This window comes from Astyanax mexicanus, chromosome 23, assembly GCF_023375975.1.
Source record: "Astyanax mexicanus isolate ESR-SI-001 chromosome 23, AstMex3_surface, whole genome shotgun sequence".
In the NCBI taxonomy this organism is placed as follows: domain Eukaryota; kingdom Metazoa; phylum Chordata; class Actinopteri; order Characiformes; family Acestrorhamphidae; genus Astyanax; species Astyanax mexicanus.
The window spans coordinates 13,226,218-13,250,498 of NC_064430.1; the positions used below are offsets into that span (position 1 = coordinate 13,226,218).

The following is a 24,281-nucleotide window of genomic DNA, read 5'->3' on the forward strand; positions in this document are numbered from 1 at the left end:
TTATTTTTTATGCGCACATTTTTTTTTAAATACATAAATATGATGCGTATACATTAGCATTAAGGAGTATGGAACTGATCATTAACAAACAACCCAGTTTGCACCATGGTTTGGACTTGGGGGGGGTGGGATCTGAAGCCCTATCTGGACGAGATTAGTTTCTCAGGGGGTCCTGGGATTCTCTTTGGTGGGGGGGTCCTCTGTGATTTTATTCCCATTTGGAACAACCATGTATGTGTTTTTTTTTTTTTTTGTTTTTTTTTTTTTTTTTTTTTTTTCCCCCCAGATGTCCTCTGAGAAAATTACAGGCTGAATTACCTATTGTTTTTCGCTTTTTCTTCTGTAATTTTATTTTATTTCTGTCCGGAGTCACATCTCTGTGTTTTGTCACCTCATATTTAGTAAAATAGCTATTTGTCCACTGGCGTGCACCGTAATTACACGGAGATCCATGAAAAAACACAACAGCGAGTGGAAATGGAGGAGCTACTGAACACAATGTCATGTGATCAAGAAAGCCAAAAAACTCACTGGTCCTCCTGCTTTTTGTTTTTCGTTTAATTGAGTTTTATTACTGAGTAGAAGTGTGAAATATTTTTTACAGCCGTTCCCCTGAGAATCTAATCCCATCTGAATATAGCTTAAGACTAACACAGGTTTCTTTTAATTTAATTTAAACAGAAAGTTACAGTTTGTGAGCATAAAAGTCACTCTTTTTACATGGCAGAAAGAGAGGGTGTGCATAGAGATCGTTGAGGAACTTTTTTTTTTTTTTAAGATTTATATGAAGGGTCCTTTCTTTGGAACAGCCTTCTTTGAAGTAACAGCTGAGAAATGCAGTCTTCATCTGCTACCTCAGCTATTCTCCTTAGCTAGCTAACCACACACTGAACACAGAGAGGACTCAAAGTGGAGAGAAACACTATTCGATAAGTTCCAGTACATTCTCGTTCTTCTCTCAGTCTTAAAACCCATTGCTAGATTCAGTTTGATTATTCTTTACTATGCAGCTGTGTCAATCTACTGCTATAATACATCTAATAATAAAAAGGCAGAGCTTATAATTTCTCTGGACCAAGAGCCCACTATAAAAAGCCTGTTTTATTCTGGCACAAAACATTAGGGTTGCAAATGTGCATTAAAAACGCATCATGAGTAACATTTGTACATAAAAATTTTAAAAACTGCATAAATACATTTATTGGTTCTTTTGTTGGATTATGTGTTCTTTTTGTTTTAATAATTGTGTAAAATGTCCATTTCAAAACAACTAATACTCCTGAATGTCCCTTCATCACCCACAGCGTGGTTACGTAATCAGACTCCTAACATTAGGACCACTCTCCCACTCTCACTCCCCCCAATCTGATTTTCTGTAGTAAACAATTGAAATTCACCTCGTTCATTCACTACCAGCAGCCAGCGCTGCCCAAGCCCAGCTTCTCCATGACAACAGAGACGTGCCCCTGAAAGCCCCTCTGAATGCCCCCCTCCTCTGCCTGCAGCTCCGCCGTGTTATTTCTGTGTTGTGAATGTGTCAGAAAGGAAGACCTCCGAGTAACCACTCAGAACGTTATTTTAGAAAATCTTTACAAATTTTCTAATATTTAGAAAACAGGTGTTTAAGATTTGTGTAAATTTAATTCAGTAAAATAAAAATAAAAGCATGTATCTTGTAGTAGAGAGCATTTGAAGGATCAGTGTAACATTTATTAGATCAATTTACTGATTGCTTGAGGCTAAATTCAAAAACAGAAAATTGGATATAAAAGTTCATTGTTGATTTGTTTTCCCATTTAGTTTAGTGCAGATGAAAGGGAAATGTTTCATCCACTTTTCAGTGTTCTTGTTTTATTGTCTTAATATCAGAAAATCAGGAAAATAATACATTTTATTATTTTCCTGTAACAAAACTAATTTTGATTATACCATCCCGTTTGTTACAAGATACAAAAATGGAGATCAGAATTTTTTTTTTCCTAAAATTATGTTTAAAAAATGAAAAAATAGATTATTTTTTTCTCCTTTACTCTTTCAAATAGAAAAAATTATAATAATGGAGTTTTATGCCTAATTACCTATTTTTGTATATAGCCTCAAATGGTTTTATTAAAAATTCTGACTGTTTGGTGCTAAATTAAAAAATAGAAATTTGTATGTAAAACCTCATTTTCCCAATTTATATAGTAAAAGTATAAATTGGTCGTTTTTATTTCTGCATATCACAGCATAGAAAAATAAAAACTAAAGGAAACTTGAAGTACGTTTAAATTCAGATTGTGAGAAGCTAGAAGACTGAACAATATATATATATATATATATATATATATATATATATATATATATTTTGTCTGATTATCCTCCATATCAAACGGTCAGAAACTGAACTGATAAACGTTAAACTGATGATGTATGGTCTGGGTGGGCTCACACTAAGCCCCTGTCACTGTGGTGCTGCTGATAAAAACATGAAGGGGAAGGGGGGGGGGGTGCTGTTGGGCGGTGTAGCGCATGCGCAGGCTGTTCTCGGGTTTTTCTTTGCTCATACGGGTACTCTGCGGCTGAGTGTGTGGGTTAAGGAGGCGGGAAATGGCGACCAGAGGCGCAGCGCCGAGTGGCAGAAACCTGATTTAAAACCGAGAACAGCAAACAGACGGAGCGGTAGAGCCGGTGACTGTCCCCGCAGCGGCCGCAGAGCTCCGGGCAGCGCCGCAGCCAGGCGGGTTGGAGGTTTCGGACAGCGGGTCGGGTAGGTTTCCTGCTGTTTTCCTGCTGTGTGTTGTTGGCATGTGGCTGAGTAGTGATGACAAGTTCAGTTCAGCGATTCGGAGTCGACTCTTTTGAACTGAGCTCCCCGTTCTGCGATTCATTGACTCACAAATCAACTTTACTCTGTGTTTACTCTATGAAAACATTTCTAGCGAGTAGCCAACTGATTTAGATAGATAACTAGCCAATTAAATAAATGTATTTGTCGTCGTGTCGTCTACATCTACAATGATGTATATGTGTATGTTTAACATATATTTAAATATAAAAAAGGCCCATAATTAGCTAAGCATGCTCCCTGTAGAAGTCTAGGTAGAGCATTTAGAAACCTAGCTATATCACTGTATTAAGTTATAATATTAATAATATAATAAGTAATTAGATCATACTGTACATTTACTTTTTAATGCTTGTTTTCAAATACAGTGCCACAAAATGCATGGCTCTGTGCAATAAAATTAGAGATAGATGTGTGTTTGACTTTTAATCTGTAGGTGGAGCCATCCTCAAAAGCCACATTGGATGCAGTACCAGCAATTGGTAACATAATGATAGTTTTGTATATTTTTGATGTTTAAAAATTATTAGTTAGCTATTTAAATATATTGGTAGAGCTTGGATACTACACCTGGGTGCACATAACTTGTGCCTTTTTAAAGCACCTATGGAAACTGAGTTGGAATTATTGATAAAAACGCATTAAAACATGCAAAAAAAAAGTACCCAGAAACGCATATCGATGCGTAACACAACTTGACATGGTTATGTTTTTTCTTCTGTTTTTTCTATAACACTATTTTCATGTGTTTTCTGATGTGTTTTTTTATTTAATTTATCAAATATTTAATTAAAAAATATTATAAAACGGCTTCTAATCTTGCCTCAACTTTGCTTTACTCTGATGCAGCGATTTAGCCTATTCAAATATCGTTGTTGTTTTTTTTTTTACATTTAAATACACAAGGGTAGCACGGTTTGACAAGGTCGCACAAATTGATAGAACATAGGCTCTATTTTGACTGAATCACCTCTGGCTCGGTTCATGTGAACGATTCAAATCCCGTTCGAATCGGGCATCGTTAACTGTAGTGGAGGAGGCTGTAGCTAACGGTAACCGGACTGAGCGGCTCAGACGGATCGTGCAGCTGTAGGGTAGCTAGCGCTAGCTTCATAAACAGCCAGCGCCTTGTTTAATATCCCTACATATAAACAATACAGTTAGTTAGCTAGCTAGCTAAACTGGCGTGCTAGAAACCTGACGGTAAGATTAGTTAGCTAGCTGCCTGGTGCGGCCCAGAGGTGCAGGAACATCGGCAGCCCTGTTGAGCTGCTTTACGGAGAGAATGGTAAGCTAGGTTGCTGTAATATTAGCTGTATTGGTTAGCTGACTGAGCGAGTGTTAGCCCTTTCTAACGTTAAATACTGTTAAACTAGCTAGATATGTAACGTAAGCTAAAGGTGCTAATCAATTGGGATTATTTAATTGTCAGGTCAGCTAGTTAAATAGCTTGGTTAGCTATAGCTGATTACTGAAGTGTGTTGGCGTGTCTGAATGGTGTTGAAGCTGTGTGTGTGTGTATAGAGAGGGAAGCATAGTCAACAAGTGCTGTATCAGAAAATGTAACGTTACCTAGCGTTAGCTTAGCTCAAGAAAAACGCTCCCGGGAGACTAGCTGACCTAATTATTTATCTTGCTAATTTGTGGTTGGCATATTTTTGGGATTATGAAGTTGCCGGTTATGTTATTTCTTCTCTTGTTCCTCCAAATACTAAGAGAACACACAGGTTAGCTAGCTAGGTTATTCGGGCAAAAACACAAACACACACCGTTGACATTAATTATCCAGCACTAACTAGCTATTGTTGCTTAAGTTGTGTTTATACATTTGTTTTGAAGTTTAATTGAAGACACAACGCGAGATAACTAACTAGTTATCCGTCACTGAGGAGCTATCGCTAGCCAGGTTAGCTAGCTTAAAACGATCTCTCTCCTCAGGTATTTCCCGCCCACTTTGGAACTGAATGTAATGTAACAGTGGTATGAAAAAGATTAGGCACCCCTGATAACTTTCATGATTTTTCTTTATAAATCATTGTTTTTTTCGCATCAACAATTCTAATTAAATATATCATATTGCAGACAAACACAGTGATATTTGAGAAGTGGAAGGAAGTTTATAGGATTTACAGAAAGGGTGTAATAATGCTTTAAACAGAATTAGGCTGGTGACACCAAATTTACACCAAATAAAACCTGTTGTTTTATTGATTTGAATACCTTTAGCACTAATTATTGGAACACAAAATTTGTTTGGTAAGCTCATTGACCCTTGACCTACATAACTTTACCCATTCACATATCCATGCTCGAAAAACATTAAACCTGACTGAACTGGAGATGTTTTGAAAAGACGAATGCTCCAAAATACTTTCTATGGCTGATTTAATAGCTGTTTCACACTATTGGAAGCTGCAGGAAGAGTTTAGAGGCTGCTATTTCTGCAAAAGGAGGATCTAATAAATATTGATGTAATTTTTCTGTTGGGGTGCCCAAATTTATGCATCTGCCTAATTTTGTTTAAATAATTATTGTGCTTTTTTGTAAATTATATAAATTTAATTTCACATATCAAATATCATTGTGTTCGTCTGCTATATAATATATTTACCTTATATCCATATGAATACCAGTACATATAAAAAAAAAAAAGAATATTATTTTAGGAATTTAGTTCAAAATGTGAAACTCAAATATTATATAAAAGTGTTACGCACAGTGATCTATTATACGGTTTTATTTCTTTTATTGTTGTTGATTTATGGCTTACAGCCAATGAAAACACAAAAATCTGTATCTCAGAAAATTTGAATATTATATAAAACTAATTGCCACTTTTGGCGGTGTGAAAAGTCCTGCTGGAAAATAAAATCTGCATCTCCATAAAAGTTGTCAGCAGAGGGAAGCATAAGGTGCTGTAAGATTTTTTTTGAGAAAACACTGCACTGACTTTGGACTTGATATAACACAGTGGATCAACACCAGCAGATAACATGGCTTTCAAAACCACCAAACCATGGCTCTACTGGTGTTGGACCACTATGTTATGTCAAGTGCTACAGAAACGCTGTGTGTGCACCGTGGTCTTTTACAACATTGTTAGCAATATTAAAATATTGTGGATGTCGTTATTTTATTTATTTATTTGGTAGAATAAAATTTAAGTGTTCATCTAAGGCAGGAGCTGACGTGTTTTAAATTTCCCGAATGCGATTGGTGGAGAGAGACAGGAACATGTGCAATAGGAGGAACCAATAATAGGGCTAAGGCTGATAATATGGCCAATAATGGCTGCTTCACACTAGCTAGGAATCAATGTTGTATAAATCACTCTCAGGATTGGTACTTTTGCTGGTGTAACACCGTATTGCACATTTTATCGAGTCCCATGGAGCTGTGTTTCTATAGTTGACGGCTAAATTAAACACATTCAACCAAACGCCCATATTTCTGCTCTTACCATTTTATAGAGGAGCTTACATCTTCTCCTACAGACTCAGAGCATCCGACCTGTCCACTTCCTATATGTCTAGCTACTTTATGATCAGTGTCCACAGCAGTAGCTACTGCATTTTTGCTTTAAATATGATACAAATAAGAAATGCCCACCATCAGACTTTGTTTGAACTTCCATCATTTACATTACCTTTCCATAATCATGCTGGTCAGTGGTCAGTCATCACCCACTAGATAACATCTCCAGAAATCTGCGTAGTCCCAATCCATTCCCTGAGGTGACACTTGTTGATTAGGTTACACACCGCTGTTCCCTAACAAAATGTGTGTATATATAATAATAATAAAGGGTGCACCCTTTCTCCCCTCCTTCTTGTATAACGTTCATGTAAATCAACAGTAACAACGCTGTGGTATCAGTTTACGAGTGTGAACTGTGTTTCTCGTCTTTCTAAACAGCTGCAGTAGCCCACAAACACACCTCAGAAAACCTCTAACCGCCTTGGTTATGGCCTAGAGTGAACTCTCAGACCCCTTCACCTACCAAGGAGACACAACCTCCATGTTTAATTTTTTTTAATTTGTGGCTGAACATCCTGATTAATGCATTACTAAGACAATATGTGTTGTCATGACATTATCTGCAAATCTTGATATTCTTTAAATACATAAGCGATTTCTCAAATACAATTTAGATTTTTTAAAATTTACATTAATGAAAAAATAAAGTTTTATTTAGTTTTTTATTTAGAGATTTTCCAAAATAGGAACAAAAACGCGTATGAAACCAAGCAGCTTTTTTATTGAACCAGGTGCAATAATAACCTTCCTATATTTCAGTTAAGGAAAAAATAGATATATATGTAAATCACTGCCTTATACAAGAGTTCTGTGCATGTTGTTTTTAGATTCCACCTAGCATTGTCTATATGTACAGATGTACAATCTTGATTGTCTCATTTTAAAAATTAGAACTCGATTAATAGCGATTTCTTTAGTGTTATTTGTGATTTAGATTTTTTTCGAGTTTCTTTGAGATGATTATTCCAAGACCATATGTGTATCATATTGCAGAGCCTGTGGTGTTTCATATCATGTCTACATGCCAATAACTAATGCTATTTAAAGTCACTGGTTGTTGTGGAAACAGGATGTAATGGCGTTCTGAATATAGGGTGGGTGGTTGTTTCTGTCTGTGTCTGTGTGTGTTTATTACTCAGCAGTTAAAGTAGTGATTTGTTTCTGAATCATTTCATTTGATTTACAGTTTATTTATGGTTGAAACTTTGACCTGTCACTTTCATAAAAATACAGTTCAACAGTTGTGGATGATAAGGCAAAGTGTCATTTGGCTACATGTGGCTTTTGTTAGATTTAGGAGAACTAGCATAAGTCATTTTCTGAACAATTTTCTGAAATGAATAGGTGATAAACAAATGTGGTCCAGAAGATATGGCTTTTTGTAGACTTCTCCTAAACCAGAAATGAGAAAATGAGCTTGTCATTGTTTAATATTTTGGCTGCTTTGCAGGACAAGCCAGTTCCACTGCCCTAGCCTGAGGCTCTACTGGAGCTGTGTGGGTTGGTTGGCTAGTGTTTATTTTGTATTAAAGGTGTGGCAGTGTATTATGATGCAAATATATTACTGTGCATATCACACACATTTGTGTTTTGTGAATCATTTCCGGTATGTCATACTTGGATGTAATATCTAAGGCTACTGTACACCAAGTGCTGAAATAAACTTAAAAGGCCACTTTTCTAAAATTTTATGCACAAACGATTGAAGTGAGTTTTATCTTCTAATGTTGGTAACAGTAAAATAGGGTTAAAAAAGGGCTTATTTTGACTCGCACTGCCTTGTGTATTGGTAATTGCCATGGATCAAAAGTGCATTTTAGACAAAAACCTTCTCACAAAATTTGAATATAACAATGTGTCAGGCCTTAGGCAGTGTTTTTGAGGCACAATCAAAACAAATTGTTCATAAATGTATTATTTTTAATAAATAAGCTGCTGGATTCATTACTCAGTATTTATAGTTTTAAAATGTTCATAGGTATGATCTATAACTCGGGTTGACCCACTAGGATGGGTTCCTCGGACTGAGTCTTGGTTCCTTCCAAGGTTTCTTCCTCTTAAAGGGAGTTTTTCCTTGCTTGGCATCTCTGTGGTGCTGCTTATAAGAGGCGTGGACCTGTTTTTCTCTGTAAAGCTGCTTTGTGACAACTTTTGTTGTAAAAAGCGCTATATAAATAAAATTTAATTGAATTGAATTGATTATAAACTCTAATTAGCCATTACTGCTGTTTTATTAAAAATAAAAACGAAACAAATAAAATCAATAAAATTAAATTGTATTTTTTTTTTCTCCAGCCGGTTAAAGCTTTTTAATTAGATACACAGCAGCCTGTACAGGGCAGTCAGTTGCTAAATCGTATTATTACATGTGGTCAGCTATTTATTCAACTAATTTAAATTGTTTCACTAAAATAATCTAGGTCTGTAATAGAAGTTGCAAAAAGTGCATACTGGCCTCCTGATTTTACACCACAGGGCTTAAACCATATGGTAAACAAACAAAAAAATAGATTTATGTCTGTGTTTAATGATTTCACTCGTGAATTTGCTTTCACAGTTTTATTAAGACAGTAACTTTATTTTTCAAATATTTCTGGTGAAGTATTAAAAAGGGTTTGATTTTTTTTTTTTTTTTTTAATTTAATCAGAAACTAAAGACTCAAAGGCATCTCTTGAACAAAATTGCATTTTTAAGAGAACTGGATGCTGATATATATTGCTGATATATAGTTCCAGGGCAGTTTTTGTAAATAAATCAGCCAAGTGTCATTAATATACTTGGATAGTTTAGATTAAATAAAAAAATTAAAATTAACTAAAGGTGTGCTATTTTTTAAATACATTTTTTGTTTATTTTGCTATATAATGATTTTTTTGCTGCAGAGCCCTCTGTACATTCATGTAGGTGTGTCTCATTCAACACCATTCAGAGACTCAGCGTGAGATTGGGGGGACGGTACTGTCTAGGCTGACTTTGGCAGGCTTGTGGATAGGTCTTGGACATGTTGGAACACATTTTATATAACAGCGCTGGACTGAAGGAGTATGAGAGGAAAGCTTTTCTGAGTTTTCTTTTCCAATACAGCACTATTTTAAGAAAGAAGAAAATTGTTCTTGCATCAGGAAAACATTAGCACATTTTTTTTTCTTTTCGTCTTTCTCCGGCATGACCTGCAAACTGCCTTTTCTTCTTGATGACGGTGTGCCTTCTGTTCTGTTTCACTGCATCTAGCCTCCATTTCATCTGCCAGGATTTTTAGCAAGAACTCTTCCACTTTCACAGTATAATATAACTGTCCATGTTCTGTCCAGAAGTACATTCTTTTATAACTTTTTGAGCTCGTAATCTTGAATCTTGTTTCTTGTTCAAAATGCAGAATGACATAGTTGGACTTCGTTGTTGTAGCTAAGAAAATGTGAATGGTAAAGCTTCACTGATTTTTGCGTTACTGAAGCACAGTATTCTAAAAATCACAATTTTTTCAGGGTATTTTTGTGATGACAGTATTCTTGACAATATGAAAAAAAACATTAACATTAAAAAAATTCAAGAATATACTACGGCAACAAAATCTATAAATGTTTGTCTTTCATAAACAGTAACTTACAATGACTGTTTTTTGTATAGAATAGTGTAACAAATAAGAAAAAAGTAATGTAACAAAAATCTACCACAAAAATAAAGTGCATGATATAGTGCACACAGACAATCAAAACAGTCAAAAGTAAATACAGTAAATGGCAAAATAAATACCAAAAAGATCACAATATGAAGTTATTTTTATCATGTCAGAATTTATGTTGGAATTTTATTTGTGCTGCGATGAGTGAAACAGGCACAGTAGTACTGATTATGTTGTTTCCACTTTTTTAGTGGAAAATCAGCCACATAGATAGAACTGCATTAATATTCCAGTATTGGCTTAGTGTCAGCATTGTTGTCTCTGAATGTGTCAAAGGTCCCCCTTAAAATTGTAGTTATACTGACGCACACAGATATGGCCCTTTAACATTAAAGTAACATATGTGTAGTGTGTTGTTGATGGTGTAGGTATTGGTGCTTTTATAAGTGTACTGGAGGAAATGGTGCTTTAAATGCATCCAGATGTCTGGAGCTCCACAGCATGGCTGAACTGATGTCCTTGCAAGACCTGCACATTGTCACTCTTTAAATACATCAGTGTATTAGTCATGTACTCGGTGTGAGTATGAGAGATGAATCAGTGCCATGCTTAAAAGAAGTGTGTGTGTGTGTGTGTGTGTGTGTTTTTTTTTTTTTTATATATATATATTCTACTTTTGCTTGGGTGCGTTCTCTGGGTCACACTTGATCAGAGTAACTCTTAGTCTGCATGAGGGATTTGAAGTGTTTTACTGTGCGTTTGCTAAGCTGCTGTTCCTCTAAAATAGTCTCATATCAAATGTGAGTGGGCAGTGCTTGAAGTGGCTCTTTACATGTTATACACAATACAGTCCTGTGATATAAGTTTCAAATTTACTTAACTTTTTACTACAAGTGGGTTAAGGGAAACATGCCTAGAAAAATGGCAGTTAATAGAGGGCCTGTGAACATAAATCAGTAAAAATAATTCACAAAACTGCACAGTATCTGGTAGCTATTTGTAACTGTCTGTGTTGTTCCTTAATCAACTAATGTCATTCTGTTTTTGGTCATTTACATTTTTTTGTAAATCTTCCATGAATATAGGGATACATACAGCTCTGAAAAAAAAGAGATCAGGAATTTTGCTATTTATAGATATATGTTTGAGTTAAAATAAAAATGTTGTTATATTCTATAAACTACAGACTTTCTCCCAAATTCCAAATAAAAATATTGTTATTTAGAGCATTTATTTGCAGAAAATGAAAATGGCTGAAATACCAAAAACAATGCAGAGCTTACAGACCTCAAATAATGCAAAGAAAACAAGTTCATATTCATAAAGTTTTAAGAGTACAGAAATCAATATTTGGTGGAATAATCCTGTTTTTTAATAACAGTTTTCATGCATCTTGGCATGTTCTCCTCCACCAGGCTTACACACTGCTTTTGGATAACTTTATGCCTTTACTCCTGGTGCAAAAACTCAAGCAGTTGAGCTTGGTTTGATGTTCAGTTTGTGATCATCCATCTTTCTCTTGATTATATTCATATTCAATTTGGTAAAATCAAAGAAGTCATTTTTAAGTGGTCTCTTATTTTTTCCAGAGCTGTATGTAACTCATATCATGGAATTATCTTTATGCTTTTTCACATTATTTTATCACCCACCATATATACTAAGTATAATAACCTTACATGCCACTGTTCATCACTAGTACGCAGTTCTCATGTATTATTCCCAAAGTACAAACGTCTTGGTCATCCAGGTGTCTTCTGTTGTCATGTACTGGGTAATTCTGACTGTGATGTAAAGGGCTGACTACTCTTGTGCTCTCTTTCCTCAGACTTGCATGTGACCATTAACAATATGAGGCTGAGAATGCGCAAGGCATCTCAGCGGCCGAACACCACTGACGCCTCCCGGCCGGCCCGGAACAAACGCAGACACCCAGGCGAGGAGGAGTGTGCAGTCCAAGGAAAAGGCCTTCTGTCCACCATCAAGAAATTCATCCACAGTGATGCCTTAAAGGTGAAAAATGCACTCGCTTTTTGCTTCTCACTCAGTGGAGTTTTAGTGGATTCATTCCATGGAGTGTGTGTGTGTGTGTGTGCACTGTCAAATGTAATATGGCCATCTGGGGATCTCCAAGTGTTGCCAACTTTGTTGAAGCAAGCGTGTGGTCTGCCTGTGATGCTTTAAGGACTACTTTGAAAACGTCAGGATTTGAATAATATTTGGAATATTTTTATAACAAAACTATGCTGCAAAATGAGATCTTTTAAAAACTCTGAAGTAAACCTAGGGGTTAAAGGATTTCATTTGAATTATTTTGCAAATGCTTGACTATTTTATGTAGCCATGCTAAAATGGGTTATTGCATAGGAATAGTTTTGGTTTTACACTACACTGTTAGTAAGCGGACTGAAGAACTTGTCATTACCTACAGCTTCAGTTGCTGAATCAGTTTCTCAGATTTTGCTGTTTTATAGGTTTATGTTTGAGTAAAATGAACATTGTTGTTTTATTCTATAAACTACAGACAACATTTCTCCCAAATTCCAAATAAAAATATTGTCATTTAGAGCATTTGTTTGCAGAAAATGAGAAATGGATAAAATAACAAAAAAGATGCAAAGCTTTCAGACCTCCAATAATTAAAAGAAGTTCAGAAATCAATATTTGGTGGAATAACCCTGTTTTTTAATCACAGTTTTCATGCATCTTGGCATGTTCTCCTCCACCAGTCTTACACACTGCTTTTGGATAACTTTATGCCACTCCTGGTGCAAAATTTCAAGCAGTTCAGCTTGGTTTGATGGCTTGTGATCATCCATCTTCCTCTTGATTATATTCCAGAGGTTTTCAATTTGGTAAAATCAAAGAAACTCATAATTTTTAAGTGGTCTCTTATTTTTTTCCAGAGCTGTATGTGGGCTGTGTTTCCATATACTTGACATTAATTGGCTTGTAGAAGGTTGTGTTGTTAGTTTTCGAGATGTTGTGCCGAATTCTGTCTTGCTATCAAAATTCGACTTTAAGTAAACACTTTTACACAGGCAGCAGAATGGGTTACTCTGTAGTTACAGTAGATACAGGGATTACCAGTATAATCTGTTGCACCATACTACACATACTGGGAGCTTGGACACAGATATTTCTAAAACCTGTAAATTGAAATTGAAATTTGTACTTGGTTCCACTGCTTTCTAAAATGGCTCTACTGGTGTTTGCTTCTCTGGTGCTGCAGGGAAAACCCAATAAATAAATAATTAAATTAGAGTGATGCAGTGCAGTTAAAATGCTGTTATACCAGAATCTTTCTTTTTATCCCTCATTCCCTGTGTCAGAGATTAGATTTCTGGATTTGAGATGTTAATACAGGTTTTGTTAGGACACGGTGTCACGTTTACCCAGAAATGGATTGCTCCTGCTTGTCTGAGGAGTGCAGTAGTGATCTAATTTTAGCTTTGGTTCCACACTGCTTGCATAATGACACTAGGTATGGTTGGTTTAAACAGGCTTGCAGCTGTCTGTGGGAGTACTTGAGATATGCAGGGGTGTACAGTTCATTCTGGTATTGTTTTAATCTCATCTGTTTATATCTGGTGGAAAGGGGGCTCTAAAAGCCTCCAGAAATATTCCACACAAAATCTTATGTAAGAAGAATGTACTCTAATCAGACAAATTTGCGCCTGTTCAATTAACATGTCTTTGAGTATTAGCATTATATGTGGACAAGGCCAAGCACAATGAAAATGCATGTGTAAAATAGAATAAAATAGAGAAAAATTAGGGGTGCTAATTACTTGTTAATTGTTTTGGTAGTTAACAAATCTGTTTTTTTGTGGGGGTTTTTTTTGTTTGTTTGTTTTTTGTTTTTTTTGTCAACAATTATGAGCATGCCCTCCATCTTTGCTTCCTGTGGGTACGGCTCCTGTTCCTAGCTTTTCCTAGTGGAATTTAAATAACCTTTGAATGTGCAGAAAACCTTTACATGTAAAATGTGATGTTTAGTGAATATAATGGAATCTAAAGCGTCTTCCATTACTTTTTTTTTTTTTTACCAAGTTCAGTGTGAATTGAGTGGGTTCCTTCCCTAACACTTTGTTTAATGTATTGCAATTAAATTAAAGATTCGTTTTTTTTGTTTGTTTTTTTTACAAATGACACATTTTTATAACTGACATTTGCTATATATATATATTTTTTTTAATCATTGCTGCCCTACATCTAATCCATTTCACGGGGTGATCTGAGATGCATTTGCGCCGCAGTATGGCAGTGTAAATGCATCTGTCCCTCTAACTATGCATTCAGCAACTGAAACTCCTTCCAGTACAAGCAAAACACCAGTAATACTTGCTGCACGACCAGCAAATCTGCAGATTCAGTTTCACACAGCAATTAAATTTTAGTCTGTCTAACCGGAGATGCCTTACAGTATCAAATGTAAATGCGTGTGGTCAGGATCTTTTTAGGATACAATTTAATCTCTAGTCACATGAGGTCTCCAGGTGTTTCTTGGGTCTTTTGTTAATGAGTTTTATGAGCAAATACTGTTATCCCTTTTTTATTTATTTGAGCCATTTCAACATTTGGAGAGTTTGTTTATATATATTTTTTTACACAACATTAAAGGCCACCCTTGAGGGTTTGTATGGAAATATATGCAGTATTAATGACGCTGAGGTGTTTCAATACTTATGCAATAGTTTGGAGTCACTCATCTATCTCTGTAATGCTCAGGTGGAGAATCCAGCCAAGCGGACACGTCTGACCTGTGACCTCATCACTTCCACCCCCCAGAGTACCATCCCACCCAAAAAGGGCATCACCCGCGTCAGCAGGAGGTGCTCCATCAACGGCGGTAAGCTTTTTAAAGGCCCCTGAATCAGATGGTGAATACAATCAAGCACATAACCTTTTGTCTTTCTGCTTAGCAGTCTGCTTTTAGAAACTTGTAAAAAAATAGGTAGTTCTAATTAATTTAATTTAGAGTGGTACTATAATTAATTGCTGTAGGATGGAGTGGTGTAAAGCACTTCATGACTGAAATGTGGAGCATGTGTGAACTTGTTCAGTTTAGTGACGAGTCACACTTCTGTATCTGGCAGTTTGGTGAATATGCACATGCATGACTGTATTGTGCTATCTGTTGGAGGAGAGATGATGCTATGGGGTTGTTTTTCAGGGTTTGACCAAAGCCCCTTTGTTTGATTGAAAGGAAATTTTAATGCTTCTATTCTATAATGCTGACACAGAAGCCAGGAACCATGACACGAGTAAGCCGGCAAAGTCTAATGGGAAGTTTGAGGAGTCTGAGGATGTGATGAGCAGCCCTCCACGCACCACCCTGCTGGGGACTATCTTCTCACCTGTCTTCAACTATTTCTCACCAGCAAACAAAAGTGAGTCCTTAAGCCCTCACCAGCTTTTAACACTGAACAGATGCTTGCCTTTAGCAATACTTTAAGTTCATGTACAGCATTTAGCAGAGGTTAAACAAAAAAAGCTACATTTTCTTTCTCTTTCTTTACGTCTTTAGTCATGTCTTGTTCGGACTCACCGGACCAAGCCATAGAGGCGGAGGAGATAGTGAAGCAGCTAGATATGGAGCAGGTGGAGGAAACCAGCACTGCCACTTGTGCGCCGCTGTGCCCTAGCACCATGCCTCCTGCAGCTATAAGACTCTCATCTCCTATCCACACTCAAACACAGGAGGAAGAGGTGGACGATGAAGTGGTCCATGCTGATCTACCGCCCCTCACAGGTAGAAAAGAAAGTTCTGAATTTCCTCATAAGATTTATATCAAATAAAAATGTGTAGCAAAACTTAGTCATGTATTTATTTTTAGTGTATGCCATTTCTGTGGATAGTGGTGTTTGTTAGCTCTGCTGTGTTTTGATACATAATATATGTATGGGCTAAATTTATGTACTTTTTATGTGTGTCCAGTTAGTGGTGTATTTACTATACTTCCTTCACAAATTGCATTTAGTTTTACATAATCTACCAATATGCTGTCTGAGTCTGTGTTAAATATTAAAGAAAGAAAAAGAAAATCAGTGAGCCTTAAACTGAATGTAATTTGTGATTGTACTTAATTAACTCTAATAAATTAATCCTAAACATTCTATTTTTCTTGTCTTTCTATCTTTAGCCCCTGGCTCTCCTCCAACTGCTGGGTATGTGGAGGTCCCTGCCAGTATTCCTATTGATCCATCATGTGAAGAGGACTGGGAAGTGTTTGACCCGTAAGTATGACTGTACTCAATTTGCTTTGTATCCATAACTATTTCAGCATTTGTCAGGAGTTTTTGAGTAAGCTTTTGGTTGAATTAAATCAAAACTTACAGACAGTACCAAGGATTAATTTAAACCAGGTGTTATGTAATTGCTTGTTCAGATTCAGGGTTCACTTGGACAAAAGACAGAAAAAAAAAGGTTTATTTAAGTGTTTAACTGGACTATTTTGTGTGTGTTTGTGTTTTCTTTGTAGGTATTTCTTCATCAAACATGTACCTCCACTAACTGAGGAGCAGCTAACCCGCAAACCTGCTCTCCCATTAAAGACGCGCAGTACACCAGAGTTCTCCCTCGTCCTCGATCTGGTGAGTGTTTGATGCAGAAATTCATAATAAGTAGAATAAATGCAACCCTTAAGATAAGTTTTTGTTTTTTTTATATTACACTTCAACATTTTGTTTGTCTCTTTAGGACGAAACTCTAGTCCATTGTAGCTTGAATGAGCTGGAAGATGCAGCACTGACATTTCCTGTCCTTTTCCAAGATGTAATATACCAGGTACGTCCAGGGGAGATGTTGCATAAAGTGAATTTGCCAGGTTGGTATGCTTTTCCAGTGTCTGAAAGCTGCCATTCACCTGTGTGCACAGTGCAGTGTGATTATCTCCACAAGAGGGCGCCAAATAACCATTTTGACTGTGAATATTGGAAACTATTGTGGCAGGGATGCATTATGCTTTTCCGAATGTTGTTTAATCTAAGACACATTGAGTTGAATTAGCATTTATACTAATACTATTTTATACTACATCACAATGTGTGTCTGAGGCGCGCCAACTTACCCCTGACCACTAGTTATCTCCTCACTCAACACACATTAATACTAGGAAAAGCCATAGCTTTTCAGACAGTAGCTTTAAATCACAGCAGTTATTTAGTTTCCCTGTTCTACACACAAAAAAGTATTATAATAATTAATAAATACTATTTTATACTATTTTTATTTATTTATTTTTTATTATTATAATAATACTTTTTTGTGGTCAAGTATGTAGAACAGGGAATATATGTGAGAACAATATATATATATATATATATATATATATATATATATATAATATAATATATGTGAATTCCATAGAGAACAAGGCTCTCTAAGGGCTCCGGCAGCTGATGGCAAGCTACATGAACAGGATTCGATCCGGCAATCTCCTCATCATAGTGGCAGCGCTTAGCTTGCTGGACCACTTGTAGCCCCCCAACCAGGAACATGTTTTAATTATTGGTCTGATGTTGGCACTACATGGCAGCACTAAACATTTTGTTAACTTTTGAATGATTAGACCTAACATTTTATTTTTATTTATTTTTTTATCAGGTTCCTTGCAGTTTCTTTTAGTTTGGAACATCTTTAGGTCCGTTAATATATCCATCCATCCTTACATGTTTGGTATCAAACCAATGAATGCTTAAGCTGATTTCAGCTAAACTAAGGCTTGTTTAGCTTATACTCTACTATATTTTAGGACCCCCAGAATCATGTCATATAACACAGCGAAAGTAATATCAGTAGACATTGAAAGATATAACTTTGTGCACCGTAAAGTGTCTTGGTTGCTGATCATGCTCAATAACTGATCTATTGAGTCACATTCAGACTTTTAAACACACACATCTGATCTGTCATTTCTTTCCATCCTTTCTTGCAGGTTTATGTACGGTTGAGGCCGTTCTTCAGAGAATTTCTCGAGCGCATGTCTCAAATTTATGAGGTAATGTCTCTCTTAGGGTTATTTATATTTGTAGAATAATTTTGTTGCAGTGTAGCATATTTCTTTGTATAGAACATTTTGATTTAATTTTAAGAGATTATCTGGTCCTTATTGCTTATATTTCTCTTTTTCCTTCTCAGATCATTCTTTTTACTGCCTCAAAGAAAGTTTACGCAGATAAGTTGCTAAACATTCTCGATCCGAAGAAACAGTTGGTCAGGTTGGTGAACTTCTTTCCCTTTCTGTTTTCTCCTCTAAGATTTATATACCGTATGAGTCAAAAGTTTGGGCTTACCCCTTCTTACTCAGTGTCTTACACATTTAAGTGTAGACACTTTTTGCTTTGGTGAAAGCTTTGCACAGATCTGGCATTCTCACAATCAACTTTAAGAGATGCTGAGCCTTTGTGTGCTGCATTTTCTTCACTCTAAATCTAAACTCATTCCAGTCCGTTTCAGCTGGGTTTATGCCGTGTGATTGTGGAGGTCAAAAACATTTGCATTTTTTTAAATTATGTAATTCCATGTGTGTTACTCAATCTTAATCTACAATGTGGGGACAAAATTAACAAATGATTTAATTTTAATTTTCTTTCTGGCGCTGTCTCTTTGACTTCAGACTTTCAACCTAAAACCTTTGGTTTGTAATGTAATCCAGCATTTGGGCTTCCGTGCATGTTGCCGGGTTACACAGGTGTCTTTGATTACAGTGCAGGGTTATGTTTGGGCTAGAAGGGGTGTTGAGCACCAGCACAGAGAACCCATGCAATCTTCAGGTGTCAACTCTTTGGTTTGTCTGCATTATTCATTCTCGTCCTGGTGTCATTGCTGCAATTGAATCGTTTCTTTCCCCTCTCTTGGTGTGTGCTTGTGTGTGTGTGTGCTTGTGTGTGTGTGCTTGTGTGTGTGTGTGCTTGTGTGTGTGTGCTTGTGTGTGTGTGCTTGTGTGTGTGTGCTTGTGTGTGTGTGCTTGTGTGTGTGTGTGTGTGTGCTTGTGTGTGTGTGTGTGTGTTTGTGTGTGTGTGTCCAACTTGATTTTAGGCATAGGTTATTTCGGGAACATTGTGTCTGTGTACAGGGGAACTACATCAAGGATCTAAGTATTCTTGGGAGAGATCTGTCAAAGACCATCATTATTGACAACTCACCGCAAGCCTTTGCTTATCAGGTGAGATTAAGTTGATGGGGAGATGATTTTTTTGTCGTAACACACACACACAGACACAATTCTAAACCAGGGGTGTCGAACCTTATCCTTATCTTTAAGGAGAATGTGGCTGCAGGATTTTATTCTAAACAACCAGCAGCGCCCATGATTTTCCATATGTTTAATCAGTTAGTCAGCCTTCAAACAACTGATGTGCATCCACTTGACTGAAATAAAAAAATAAAATGAAGTTCCTGATTGTCATGTTGATTTTCATCTTAAATGAAATTAAGAACGAGTCCATTTTGCAGTTTTAACTGGCTAAAATCAGTTCTAATTAAACAACATTCTGTGAATTACACACTGCTTTTGTGTATTGGTTGTACATCTTTTTTCATTAAGTTATTGTCTTTTTGCCTAACCTAATTGTGTATCGGTCATGTATGTGAACCACAGCTGTCCAATGGGATCCCAATTGAGAGCTGGTTCGTGGACAGAAACGACAGCGAACTTCTCAAGCTGGTTCCTTTTCTGGAGAAGCTGGTAGAGTTGGTATGTTTTTCCTTCTTGTTATCTCAGACTTTATTTATCATAAAAATAAATGGGCAACTTAGTTTGTAGCATGTTTGTCCCGTACTGTAGCTAATGTATTGGAAATTTGCATTGCCTGACCTTTCCTAATAATTCTTGTGAACAAGTAATTAACGTCTGAAACACTGAGGGTGCTGAAATTTTTGCATGGTGCTTAAATTATTGTTTTTCTTTTCACCTCTAGAATGAGGATGTGCGGCCACACGTCCGTGAACGCTTTCGTCTGCATGACTTGCTGCCTCCTGACTGAGGAACGAGTGTTGAATTCTGAGCTAGAAGAAGTAATAAGGACAGAGAAGGAAAACCAGACAAACCCTTATTAAAAATGTCATTATTATTATTATTGTCCCCCCCCCAACCCCCACCTGCTTCTTCAGCCATACCAGGAAAAAAAGAGATTCTGAAGCATCATCTGAAAATACTTTAGGAATAGATGTCTAAATGTAACTACTTTTAAATATCAAAGACCAAGAACTCTCCTCCCTTCACCACTAGGAGCGTTGTTTTGATCTGTTTTGTGAGGTTGGAGTTTGAATGGTAATTTCTTCATTCATTTCATCCCATTTTTAGTGACTGTGCAAAACGTAGCTGAGAAAAGGAGGGTTCCCTTCTGTTTTATTTGGTGCTCCAACAAAACTATTTAACAGGCTTAGGCTACAGACCAATTTAAAAAAGAATGGCCAGGAAAAAAAAGGAAAAAATTATTTGCGTGTGGGTGATGGTGGAGATTATTTCCATGAGCTTGTTTTAAATGTACCCCTCTGCCTATACTCATTATGCATTCCTCAGCATTGTCATCGCTTTTCTATATGTTTACCTGATCAGTGATTTTTGATTTTAGTGATACTTATTTTTTATAGCTTCACTTCTGTCTGACAGAATGTGTTACATTCTCAAAGAACTGATATATGTTTTGGCAGAAATATTGGAGAAACAGGTTGTATTTAAAATGTGTCTCGTGTATAATTGGATTTGAGTTTCTAAGTGGACAATTTAGTGTTAATCTGGCAGTCCAGTTTAAATGATTTTACTTATTTCTACATCTTTTTTCTACAACTTTTCAAGATGTCTCAAAGTCCAGTTGTGATCAAGAACTCCAGCCAAACGCTGTCTCGCTTTTAACCTTTTTATAATTTTTTTACTCTGGTTTGTCTCGCTGTCACAAGTTTTCATATCAAGCCTTTTTTTAATAGATATCTATTTTTTTAAACTCCGTGTTCATTGCCCGTTGTGTTTTAGTATTAAATTGCGACGTGTTTTATTGTAAAAGTGGAGCCGATGTAGCATGGTTCATGTCGTGCAAGTCTAGTCATTCACACAGAAAAGCATATTAGACGATGGCTGGAAGCCTGTGATTGCCTGGTTTGTAGCACCAGCAGATGAGCAGCAAGATTTATATCTGTGGTTGAAGTTTCTCTCGCCTGTAGTGCTGTTTTTGTTTCTTCTGTTTTTCTGCTATTCGTGGTATTAAATGCAGTAAGGGGTCTTTAACATGAATGTGTGTTTCTCATGAAAAGACTCAAGTGAATGATCTTGATAATGGTATTTCACTTTTTCCTCCCTCTTCTTCTCCTTCTTTCCTTAAAGTTCTGTCAACTCTGTATTTTAATGTGTGTAAAACAAGTTCTAGGAAGAAAGACACCTTCAGTTCACCTGTCATCATGATGGTTGTTCTACGTAATTCCCTTTTATCATACCTTTGCCTTTTCGGTTCTACTTTTTTGTTTTGTTATTGTGGACAATGGGGAAAAAATGTGTATGGAAATTGTTATTTTGCCTGTGGTGCCATAAAGCCCTTTTAAGACTTTTAAATGTATGTACCACTCTTTTAAGATTTAAAGGAATAGCTCAAACAAAATGCTAATATGACAGATGATTAATTAAGGCTAATGGCAATTGTTACTTTACAGTTATAAGCACCATGCTAGCTAATCATTTCTATACATTGTCATTCACTTTTGTCAATATTAGCATTTTGGAATGAATTATCCCGTAAGTAAGCCCCAGTCAGGAAGATGATCTCCTTGGTTTGTTAACAGAGACTTTAATCAAATCTGAATCCAGCCTAATCTCTCTTTAATTGAATAGTAATGACCCTGGTAAAAAATATATGTACATAGATCCAGGTCCATAGATTTTTATCAAAAGTTTTAAGTATAAAATTTCAGTTGAAACACCCCTACAAGTCAAAATTCCTACTCAGTGTTTTTCATACATATACTAATCTCATCACTCAAACCATTTCAAACCTTTTTTTTTTTTTTTTGGACTCTGTTGACTTCTTGACTGGGGCTTTGCTAGACCATTTACTTGAGAATCATAAAGTAATCAAGAACCTGCTGGGACAGTGGTTCTCAAACCATTCCAACATGTGTCCATAAGTCAACACATGCACAAGCTCTGTCCTAGCTAAAGTGGACTATATACTGTCCGGGAGCAGTTTTAAAAACCACTGTTCTAGCAAACCAGCCAAGGTATAAAGCTATAGTTTATCTGCTTTTCTGTGAAACACAAGGCCTTCTGAGTGACCTTTTGTAAAAAATATGCTTCTGTAAATGTGTGCTAGCAAAAGAAGTGTCTGTACCCTTTACAAATTGTATTGTTTAAAATTGTACCAATAATTGTAAAGCAATGGAGGGACGAGGAGGGGTGTAAAAACCAGTGCTGTGATCCCAAGGATCCTGCTCTTTTGACACAAGCTTGTACTATTCTTTCTCTTAGAAAGGGTTCACAAGCACAATTACTTTTACAAGCAAAGGAGTGAATCAGTTACATATAGTGTGGAAATGGTTATATGTATATTCTAACACTGCACTGCACATGACAGTAGCAGCTCTAACAGATGTCATGGCCCTGCAGTCATGCTGGAAGTGTACGTTTTGATTTATGCAAAGCTCAGCTAGTGTCCGATGGCTCCCAAAATGTAAGGGGTTTGCAGTGATGTACCAGCGTGTGTACTTCCTCAAGAACAGAGACTTATTTTCTACAATTGTCAGAGCTGTAGCATTTTATGCACAAAAGGGTGGTTTAGACATTTTCATATGTGCAAGTTCATTCAAATGTACGTGACCATTTTTATTGTACAAACAAGTATTGTACTGAATATACATGCAGCTTCATGTAAGATCCTTAAAGTAAGGAGACTCCTTTTGTATTTTTTGATTTGAAAAGGCATGTCATATCTACTTTTTAAATGTATTAATGAAGATTTAACTTTACATCAAATTGAGTGTTTTTTTTTTCTTACTATATTGTGTATGTATGAATGTTTTAGTTAGCGCAGTGTCACTAAACTGTAAAAAATAATTCATAGCATGTAGGGGAAAAGCCTGTTTTGTGAGAAAGTTGTTAATTAAATTTTAATCATGGCACTTTTTCTGCAGAAATGAAAACTGTTTCAGAGCTTTTTGTTGCTACCACTGGTCTCAAAGACGCATCATAATTAAGCCGTATTTGGAGGTGGTTTCTTTCTGTTCACCATTGAGACAGAACAGGCTGCATCATTGTGGGAAAACATTGCACTCAGTTTGAGAAAAAAAAAACTGAATTGGGAAATTGCCCCTCGCTGTATTTTTAAACTGCCTTAAAGCGAACTGTCGATACCAGCCTGTCTCAATACCTTTCTATCTGTGAAAAGAAACAATGCTGGAAATAATTAAGAGACCAATTCAGTTTCTGAATCAGTTTCTCTGATTTTGCTATTTACAGCTATATGTTTGAGTAAAATGAACATTTTTGTTTTATTCTATAAACTACGGAACACATTTGTCCCATATTCCAAATACAAATATTGTCATTTAGAGCATGTATTTGCAGAAAATAAGAAATGGCTGAAATAACAAAAAAGATGCAGAGCTTTCAGATCTCAAATAATGCAAAGAAAACAAGTTCCTATTAATAGCGATTTAAGAGTTCAGATATTAATATTTGGTGAAATAACCCTGGTCTTTAATCAGTTTTCCTGCATCTTGGCATGTTCTCCTCCACCAGTCTTGCACACTGCTTTTGGATAACATTTATGCCATTCCTTGTGCAATAATTCAAGCAGTTCAGCTTGGTTTGATGGCTTGTGATCATCCATCTTCCTCCTGATTATATTTCAGAGGTTTTCAATTTGGTAAAATCAAGGAAAAACATCATTAAGTGGTGTGTATATATACACAACTACCTCACTGAGACACTTAAATATATATGCTGCATTTTATATATATATATATATATATATATATATATGCTTATTAACACTCCTGTTATCCATATCCTTTTTGTACTGTGCTGTTCTAAATTAAATCCTCAAGTATAGCTGCACTATTCCATATTATAATCAGTACTTCTGTCATCTCCTCGCTGTTCTGTATCAGTCTAATTTAATATAGTATGTTAATAGCCTAAATGAACCAAGGAGGTAAAATGTTTCAAGCCAAGAGATCAATTCCTAACAACCTAAAGATCTCAGGAGAAATTTAAACCAGTCTACAAATTTATTAAAGGCGTGTTTTAAGAATTATAGTAACTAGCTACTAGCTAAATGGCACCCTGTAAGAAAAAAAACAT

The 24,281-nt window shown here is 36.1% G+C and overlaps 1 protein-coding gene across 2 annotated transcripts; it reads left to right on the forward strand.

Moving 5' to 3' along the window:
* The first annotated feature begins 2,543 nt into the window (after positions 1-2,543).
* On the forward strand, positions 2,544-22,952 carry ctdspl2b (CTD (carboxy-terminal domain, RNA polymerase II, polypeptide A) small phosphatase like 2b). 2 transcript variants are annotated; one of them, XM_007244858.4, is made up of 13 exons: positions 2,544-2,749; positions 11,816-12,000; positions 14,719-14,839; positions 15,234-15,380; positions 15,518-15,742; positions 16,134-16,227; positions 16,473-16,584; positions 16,691-16,777; positions 17,928-17,990; positions 18,131-18,210; positions 19,031-19,157; positions 19,593-19,688; positions 19,912-22,952. In XM_007244858.4, the coding sequence occupies exons 2-13, from the start codon at positions 11,839-11,841 to the stop codon at positions 19,975-19,977; spliced, it is 1,380 nt and encodes a 459-aa protein (XP_007244920.2). In that variant the 5' UTR covers positions 2,544-2,749; positions 11,816-11,838; the 3' UTR covers positions 19,978-22,952. The 2 variants fall into 2 exon arrangements, with proteins under 2 accessions (XP_007244920.2, XP_007244921.2); XM_007244859.4 differs by lacking the exon at positions 2,544-2,749 and adding an exon at positions 3,855-4,115.
* Positions 22,953-24,281: the final 1,329 nt, after the last annotated feature.

Bases quoted from the DNA above. Each gene is read 5' to 3' on its own strand.
- ctdspl2b (XM_007244858.4), top strand. From the start codon at position 11,839: ATGAGGCTGAGAATGCGCAAGGCATCTCAGCGGCCGAACACCACTGAC. The intron at 14,840-15,233 runs GTAAGCTTTTTA...ATGCTGACACAG, and splicing joins GAGGTGCTCCATCAACGGCG to AAGCCAGGAACCATGACACG. The intron at 19,158-19,592 runs GTGAGATTAAGT...TGTGAACCACAG, and splicing joins CGCAAGCCTTTGCTTATCAG to CTGTCCAATGGGATCCCAAT.